Genomic DNA, 9376 nt, shown 5'->3' with positions numbered 1-9376 from the left:
CATGTGTGTCCCATCCAAATGCTCTCACAGTAATAAATCCAGTATCAGGCTTTACCAAAAATAAAAACAAAATGTGCTGTGACTGTTGAACTCATCAACAGGGCTGGAGACCAGAAAGGGTGGGCAGCATGCATGTTCCTCTGCATAAAATCTCCTGGTAAAATTTGCATGCGAAGGTGACCTCATCTGTTAGGGCAGAAGTCTCGGCAGCAAGAAACCTCCAGCATCCAAGTCAGCCTTCTTCAGATGTTCATTGCCAGGTTGATAAACTAATATTGGAAGAAAGATCAACTTTACAATTAATGATTTCAGGCCCTTCTCCCTCCCCCTCCCTTTCCCCAAATGAGAGAGAGATGTTCAAAAGCAGTGCCTTGCTCTGAATTGACCCCGCACAGGGAAGAGGACCTTTGCTCACTAGGCTTTTATGTCCTCTCACTAAGGAGAGACCTTGGCCAGCATTTACTTCTGTGTTGGGAAGGAAGGAGGCAGAGTTCTCCAGGCATTAGATTCTGATAATAGCAGTGATTTTGTTTGCATCCCAGCAGTCCAAATGGGCTCCCATGTTTGTTGTGCCAGGGAATTCATTGTGCCTTGCCCCAGGAAGCTTTGGGTTAGTGTAAAATGAGATATGACCCACATATGCAACAGGGAGACAAAGAGAGCACGAGAAAATAAGAAGCCTGTGCTGAGCAGTGTGAAAAGCAGATGGTGGACATGCACAGGAGAAGCTGATCTGAACTCCTGGGGGATTCTGTGAGATTTGAAAGACCTTCCATCCCCATCTGCTGCTTCCCCTTTCCCCCATCGAGAGCTGGCACCCAAGGAAGGAAAAAGCAGAGAATCTAGAAGGGGGATGGGAAGCTGTCAATATGCCACAGGGCAAGGAAGGAAGGAAATAACACGGAAGAGATGCAATCAGTGCGTGCACTGTAAAATCCCAGCCCTGCTGAAATCTATGGCAGATGCCCCCTGCGCTCTCACGGACATTGATGTCACCTGAAGCGTCATGTAGAAATACTCCAGTTCTTACAAGAGGGCAAAGCTCTAGAGAAGCCCCACCATTTTGTCAGTGTTTATGAAGCTGTGCTCATACCTCGCCTATATTCAGGTTAATGAACTCCTTGTTTTTCACACTCAGTGCTTGGAATACTCCTGAAACGAAAAACAGGACACCAGTGCTATAAATACACCTCATTCATATTCATACATGAGCTCCCCATCCCACAACGACGGTGGCCGTGCCAAGGAGAGGGAGGGCCTGGCTCAAAGGCGGATCATTTAGGATTGCTTGGTGGTGGTAGCTGCTTGACAAAATGAAGTCCTTGCAAGAGGAAATGTCTTGCTGACTTATGGCCTTTCTGCAAGTCTCACTTCAGGACTTGACTGGAAGAGAGTGTCCTGGATGTGCTGAACGGTTGGATTTGGATAATACTCCGAAATGAAGCCAAGCAATTTGTATGTCTTTATATTTAACTTTTCAGTCTCAGAAGTTTAATACTTCTATTGCCACAGATTGAATCAGAAAGTAAAGGCAAGAACAAAACAAAAAAAAATCAGTCAAGAAAGTTGATTTTGCTTCTCGTAGAGTGAGTTGCATTTGATTTGAATTTGGAGCCACACTAATTATCACTTCAGCATTTATGCAGCCATCTTACCTATCTCTACTACTGCTGCTCTGGAGCGAGAATGACCGTGTGCACAAATGAACTGAGACCTAGGGTGACTCGATGTACAGGGAACCATATCTTCAGCCAAAAGTGGACAAGTTATGTAAAAAGTACAGGAGATAATCTGCCCAAGCACATGACTATTATCTCTTTGCATGAGGCACAAGGAATATTTGAACCTTGAACTTCTGTGATCCCAAATTAAGCTCGTGTGTGAGCCACAAGAAAGGCTATAATATGGACTTTGCCAGCATTCTTCACATGCCTTCTATGTTGCTACAGAGTTTATGAAGCAGGCTCTATTCACAAGGGGAACTTTTCCATTAGCAGCAGAACATTTTTCACTTTATAGGAGAAAATCCATCCTAAAAGCAAACGCTAAACACAGCTCCTTTCTGTTAGCCATATACACAGATATTGTGCAATATCCTCAATGACAGCCGAAAGTGGAACTTTTTTTTTTCAGAGGGGAAGAAATTCCAGAGGAAGAAGATACTCACGACTTGCATTCTCTAAGCGAATTATGCAGTTCAGAAAATCATCAAATTCAATCTGGAACTGTTCGTCAGAGTATCGGAGGACGATCAGCTGCAGCAGGTAGTTGTTGAGTTGGTATCCTTTGCACAAAGGAAAAGTGAGCAACCTTGTAGGCCAGGGAGGAATCTGCAGACCTCTACTAACTAATCTTGAAAACCAGTTAATGGAAGGATACTCTGTGGCACACATCCATCCAGAAAGTGATCTGACCACAAAATTCTTTAAGCTTGCAATGAATAACAAACTCTGAACAAGGAATTTTGCAGTCACTGCAGTTTCAAGTCCATGCAGTTTTTGATGTATGAGGGACCATTCTGTGTCCTTGAAATTTGGAGGGATCTCTGCAAAACTAGGTGCTTTAATAAAATAATTTGTGATGAAATACAAATGCGCTGATTGCTCTTCATAACAAACAGCTTACACATTGTTCCTCCAACCCTTGAGTGGAGATGGACTCTGAAGTCGTTTGTTTCAGGGTCTAACCCTGCACATGTGCAGCCCTGTTGCGTTTAACAGAGCTCAATAAAAATGTAAAGATTGCTCTGACTGACTGCTCTGCAGGGTTGGGAAGACCTGGGGTAAAACAAGTCCACTCAGCGTCCTCTATAAGTACCCAGGTCCTCTCTGGGGTTTAGACCTCTTCTCTGTTCAGGGGCACCCAGCCTGTGTAATTGGTGGCAGCCCTCTCCACCTGCAGCTGATCTGCCCGACAGGTTTCCCAGATAAAATGCAGTGAATGTCTTACCTGCAGCTTTAAGAGCACTGCGAAGCTCATAGGAGGACATGGAGCCAGATTTATCAAAGTCAAACTGAAGAAAGATATTCTGTTGTGAAAGGAGCATATGGAAAGTTCCGTATTTGCATATGAAGGGGAGCACAGTTATGGCATAGAAAGACAAGGTGTTTATCTCGAGCTGCGTAGCATAAGCATTTAAGAAAGCTGACAAGACTTTGGTCTAGATCCAGTCTGATTTTGTAACTGAGGAGCAAATCTGGGTCCCCATTCTCTTTGTCATATGAATAGGTGGTTGTGAAACTTAAACAAGTACTGCCAAACACAAGCATTCAAAAATAATTAGTTGCTCTTCATAAAAATTCCATGATTTTTTAGAAAGTGATTTTATCTGGAAAGGACATATTGTTCTTTATCTTTTAACTCTTAACTGATGCATTTTCTTTACCTCTTTTTATATTTTTCTCTATAATTCTGATGGTTAGAGAGAAATTGTTTAACATGAAGTTAAGATTGTCACTTACTCGTTTGCTTCTAGGTATAGAAGTTCTAAACAGTCACATACATGGTACAACCAAGACAGCTGGTACAAATGGTTTGAATTTGACCTAAATATTAAATAATTATTAAGCTGGAGTTAAACCCCATCTTTTCAATGACACAACAAACACGACTCTCCCTTGGAATATGAGTTATTTAGAGTTTTTGTCACATTCAGCTTAAAATTTTCCAGCAAACATACGTGCAAATCTTCCTACAGGATACAAGGCTGTCTCAGGTCCCCTTGTTAAAAAACAATGCGTCCTTTGTTAAAAGAGATGTGGCATTAGTCCCCAGAAAAAGCATTTGCCATTTCTGATGGGCTAGACAAGAAGCAGAGAACTGCATATTTTAAATGCCTGGGTGAAGCATCAATTCAGAAAAAACTATTAATGACCATGAGGAAACAATTACGATGTCTTTATTTGAATATTCAGTCTGTGGCCTGATTCTGCAAGCCTGCTTATTCTTACTGCCATATACAGTGGCAGGGAAATGTGTTTAAAATTAGAATCAACACTTTCCCAGACTTCAGTATAGTTGACTCCTTGAGAGATCAATAATGGAAATGCAGGGGCTTAGGAAATGATTGTTTCCTACTGGTCATGAATCATCACCTTTTTCTTCTGTGCAACAGCAGCAATGGAAACTCCTCAAGTTTCATTTTGATTGGCTTGCATTTTAGTGCCCGTTGCGTTCTTTATCCCAAAAATCTCTGTTATTTCCAGAAGACCATTATGGTTTATCATCATGGAAAGCTAAGAATGTCTTTGACTATCCAAAACAAGACCCCAAACTTTTAAAACATTTGAATTAAAATTTGTGGCTTGTAAACACTCCTGTCTCCATTTTTGTCTGTGCATACGTAATAAACTATGCAGGAAACAGCTAATGAAGTAGAGAAACGAATACAATGAATAATGTCACCTACTATCCATTTCTTCATTTTTTCCCAGAAGACTTTGAACTCACTAAATTCCAGTTTCCCGTTGCCATTGGTCTGGTGATCTGAATTAAGGAAAAGGATTTGTTATGTGGAGGTCCAGACTCTGTCTGAATTTATCAGCGCTGTTCCTTTAAGCAGAAAAAGTTAAGTTAAGTTGCCTGGAAAGCCTATGGTGCCACTGAAATGGATATTGGGATTTCTTATGAGGTGCAGCTCGAGCAGTTACAGTCGCGGCTGTGGCTGCGATACTTGGGGAACATTATGTGATATAAAACCACAGCTGAGAAATGCAGGCTCCACAGGAGAAAGACAGACAGATTGTTCTAAGGCAAGAACAGCTTTGGATGTAAATGGGATATAAATGATTCAGAGAATTAAATTACCTGATTAAAACAAATTGCTACTGTACTCAAAGGAGTTAGTCAACCAGTGTGCTATTCTGTATTTTTATCCAGAGACCAGGCTCTATTGCAATGTCTCAACCAAAAATTAATTGGAGTTGTGGGGTGAGGCTGGCAAAATCTGGTCCTTGTGGTCTGAAAAAAATGTCTGTATAGCAGTTCTGAGAGGCAGTGATTAGATCTGCTTGGACTTCCCTCTGCCTGAAGTGTGAGGGTCTTAATAGTAATTTTGCTGAGTTACTGATGTCGCCCAAGCACAGCTCATTTGCAGGATGGGGCACTTGCTCTGAAATGCTAAATAAGGAATGGGCCCATTCCCCTTCCCCTTTCCATCGCACTTGCCAGGACAAAGCCGTTGCTTAGAGGGACACTAGCTCATCGAGCATTCACGAAGGTCAAAACGTGCCAAGTGGGGTCAGGTTAAGGCCTGACATTATTTAAGCACCTACACTGGTGACATTACCGAGGGCACCCACAGATCCCAAGGATGTTATCATTCTTGCAAAAAGTCTGTCTTTCTACCCAGCCAGGTTCTTCTTCCTGGGGTCACGTAGAACTTTGCCCCCGCTCTGCGCCACCGCACGGTGACTGTAGCCAGGGAATTTGGTGGCATATGACACAGAGGGGACTCTGCCAGCATTGACTCAGGTTTGCATTCGTGTAATTTTGCTCCTCCATTGTGCTCCAAATACCATGTCTAGAGCGGGATGATTGTGTCTGCGTTCCTTGTGCTTCCAAAGCAGAGGAAGAGATGTCTCCCTATTTATTCAAAACTATGTGGAGATTTGCTTGGAAGCATTGCAAATCATGGAAACTATTTAGTTATATCCTAAATAGTAAACCTAGGACTGCTGCCATGCTCCTGGGTCAAGTGCAGACCCTGGCTCTGTCCCAATACCATGTAAGGATGGGATGTGAACATGGACCAACTCCCTGCTGAAGCTTGGTTTTTAAGGGAGGAAATTTAGGGCTGGTCCCCTGTTTCTCATTGCGTATGCATGGTGACTGAACTGCACTGAATTTTAACATTATGGACATAGCTTCAACAGGATAAAGTTCTGTCTGTTTTGATTTTCTGTTAGAAAAGCTTGAGAGGATGCTCTGTCATGGACTGGAGCAAAAAAAGCAAAAGATAAGAACTTCTCAGCTGAGCAAGCAAGACATAAACCAAATGTTAGATACTTGCCTTGTTAGGACTCACATGTAACAAAATTGTCTATCAGGAAAGCACGATGCAAAAGTCAGCTCTACCTGAGGAGAAGCCACGCTTAGCAAACTCAACAGGCACCAGAACACTGCAAAGGACAGATCTGGTGGAGAAGTACCAGGGCTGTGATTCCTCTCACCTAATGTCTGAGCAGTCATTTAGCCTCCCTCACAGGCGCATCCGGAACAAGTATAATTGCACCATCCTTTTCACAAGCTACAAAGGAAGTCTAGAAAGCTAGCTTAGATGTAGACACCTACACCACAAATGCCTAAACTTGGATAGAAAACTCCTGCCCACATGTCTGCTTCCTGGAGTCCCAGGATCTAGCTGAAAGACCAGATTTTCCAGCTTTTAGTCTGGTTGTCAAAAACCCCACAGCTTTGACATCAGTAATTTTCAACACTCCGCTGATCCTCAATTTCTGACCCATAACTTGCATGCTCAACTCTGGTGAATTTAACCCTCCAGAGAACAGATGTTTCTTGAGTTATCTCTTCTAGGCCTCTTTCAAATAAACCATAGCTTAAAAATGCACTGCTCTGTATAGAAGTAAATTTACTTTTAAAAGTGCTCAGCATTAAATCACCTCTTCTAAGTCTGCAGTAGGAAATGGTTTGTCATGAAGCTCCTAACCCTAAATTTCTAAAATAAAAATCAGGCTACAACTTTCATATAATTTTTTTCTTTGGGTAGTATTCTGCCATGACATTACCACATTCATCTGTGATATCCACAACAGGTAATGCCATGGACCATTATATGCAGTATTCATTTAGCTTCACAAGCACTTATTCAAAAGGATACATCCATAAGAGAAATGATATTTCGGCATGAAATGAGACTTAAGTTCTTGAATTTGATGTTCTTCGCTGAAAAGGGACAATAATAAGAAAGAAGTCATTGGGCAAATCTGCCTTTTATAAACTGAAAGTAGAAAACATGATTTCATAAGCAGAGGTAGCTGACTCTTAGTCCTCATTGTGGGAGGACCTGTGTGCTGGAAGATGAAGACAACCCCTACTATAGAGAAGTCACAGTCTAGACAGAAGAGGTATTTACTGAAGACATGGCAGGAAATATTGTCCTTGTTCCGTAAATCAGGAGATGAGGTTCAGAGTGCAACAGATTTCCCATTGTACAAAGAGCATGTAGCAGGGTCATGAACTACATCCAGGTCTTACAAGTCCTAGCCTGGTGCTTGTCTCTCCACAGCAGAGCAGTAGAGCAATGGAGAGCTGGCCTCACTGAGCTCACATGGATCCTGCTGGAGGCAGGGCAAGCTCGTGGTTAGATCATGGACCAGATGTTTTCCTGGCTCTGCCCTGGCTGGCTGGATGACACCAGGCAGGAGTCGTAACACAGCCTTTTTATTTTTCCTTCTGTAAGTGAATTTAATGGCAGCTGTTATAAAGTTCTTTACAGCCCTTAACTTAGAGGTTATCAGAACTTACTTTTTTTTAATACAGCATTCAGAACATATTCGAGTTCTTCTGCAGCTATCTCCATGTCCTAAAGTAAAAAAACCAGCGCAGCATCTGTTACTTGAATGTTTCTGTAATCAGACATACCAAAAAACTCAGAAAACATAAACATCAACCATCTGTACTTTACTGCAACTCAGGAAAAGAGAACCATACAAAAGCCAGAAAAGACTAAAAACTAAAGGGCTGGCAAAATACAGGAGTGCTGCTGTGCATAAGGCTGTCTGAAGGAGATCTCAAGCGGGAGACACTGATTCAAATAAAAATAAACTGCAGCTGGACACTGAACCAAGTAGGCTCCCTCAGACCTTGAGTTCTAGCTTTGGTCCTCCTGCTTGCACCCTTCTCCATCTAGACATAAGGCACGGTGACATCTGGTGCCCAAACAACACACTACAACTAAGCATACTCCTCCCAACATATATCTTCATTTCACCTGGCCCTAGGTGGGAGCAGAAGTCTCTCCCTTCTTTGTACATCTTGCTATGACCTACAAGCGTTTTGCACTCACCTTGCCTGAAATCTGCTCAAACAGTGCCCGGAACTGCTTTTCTTCTTCAGTTTCTTGTGGACTTGGGATTGGGTTTAGAGGCTGCAACATCAACCACACAAGTCATTATAAGAATTGTAAAACATGACATTTCTCCTGCACATAGCCCCTCTGTGCACCAGGGGACCACAGTACATCTTAAAATAAGGGTACACGTGCCCCTGAACATTGCGAGACCTGAGGCTTCCCAACGATCTAGCTGCCTGAGGGGGATCTTACCCCCTTCATCTGGGCTCTTCTGTAGCGTGCCATTGTCTTAGCTATGTCAAAACCAAGGGACCATCCTGGAAAACACCTCTCCTCTCATCCCACTCCTGCACCACTCTGGTTCCCTGGTCCTTGAACAACCACAGCTCTCCTGAGCTCTTTCCAGCAGCATCATCCAGAGACCTCTCACCCTTCTTGAGAGCACCAGAGGTGGCTGCACTTTGGCACATTACCCAGCACCATCCTGAGCCTGGAAGCACGTCCAGCCGGCTGCCAGCTGAGTGCCTCAGTGCAGTCACAGGGGTGTAGAGTCCAGGCTTCAGCATACACTGATGAGCAGAGAGATGCAATAGTGTAGAGCCTCTGCTATAGCTGGGGTGACCATGTGAACAAAAAGGGGTTGTTGGGCCAAAAAAATGGGGAAAAAGAAGGCAACAGCATGGCACAGGAAGCAAAGAATTGGGCTTTGTTTTCTCTACTCACAGAAGATACAATATGGGTGCTATTTAGTGTACTGTCACCAGAGTGGCCCTGGTGACACTGCTGAGCCACTTACACTTTTTTTGACCATATGTATGTTCCTTACTGCCTTCTGTTCAAGTTTGGATGTGGTCCCTTAATGATACTGGGACAGGTGGACAGATTTACTTTGCTACTGAACATGTCCCTGACATCCCAGAAATGGACATGCACTTGTTAGCTGGTCCCTGGAGGGGAGTTTTACTAAAGAGGGACACATGAGATCTTAGCTTAGCTTGTTTCCATGGGAAGGCACACCACAAATTAACGGCTTATTTGCAGTGACACACTTAAACAGGGGCTGACTCAGACTCAGCTGCAATTAGTGCTCATCAGGCAGACCAGGCCATTCAGAAGCAAAAAGAACTTAATCTTTTCAGTAGGCATATACACGTATGAAGCATTCCCTCCCAAGCCCTGGGGATATTGATAAGTAAAATACAGATATCTGTATGCAAAATGAATGTAGGTCTGTGGTCGTTATCTTGCCTCTTATTTTTCCATAATAAATAAAATTTTAAAAGATGTGAATGGCCATGTGCCTCCCAGGTGCTAACGGGTGTGCTTTCAGTGCACCCATGGTGG

The 9376-nt window shown here is 43.1% G+C and overlaps 1 protein-coding gene across 3 annotated transcripts in view; it reads right to left on the bottom strand.

The window, feature by feature from the left end:
- Positions 1-242: 242 nt before the first annotated feature.
- Positions 243-9376, bottom strand: part of CAPN9 (calpain 9) — a 29134-nt gene continuing 20000 nt past the window's right edge. For all 3 annotated transcript variants that reach the window (XM_009644153.2, XM_009644154.2, XM_035899699.1), the window contains 8 exons: positions 8027-8107; positions 7486-7543; positions 6839-6903; positions 4409-4477; positions 2950-3028; positions 2168-2284; positions 1094-1152; positions 243-269 (listed from right to left, as the gene is read on the bottom strand). In XM_009644153.2, the coding sequence (XP_009642448.1) occupies positions 243-269; positions 1094-1152; positions 2168-2284; positions 2950-3028; positions 4409-4477; positions 6839-6903; positions 7486-7543; positions 8027-8107 (555 nt within the window). The remainder of the gene's footprint in view (positions 270-1093; positions 1153-2167; positions 2285-2949; positions 3029-4408; positions 4478-6838; positions 6904-7485; positions 7544-8026; positions 8108-9376) is intronic.

The sequence above is a fragment of the Egretta garzetta genome, unplaced genomic scaffold (genome assembly GCF_000687185.1).
Source record: "Egretta garzetta isolate BGI_Z169 unplaced genomic scaffold, ASM68718v1 scaffold118, whole genome shotgun sequence".
NCBI lineage: Eukaryota > Metazoa > Chordata > Aves > Pelecaniformes > Ardeidae > Egretta > Egretta garzetta.
This window is presented reverse-complemented; position numbering and strand designations above follow the sequence as displayed.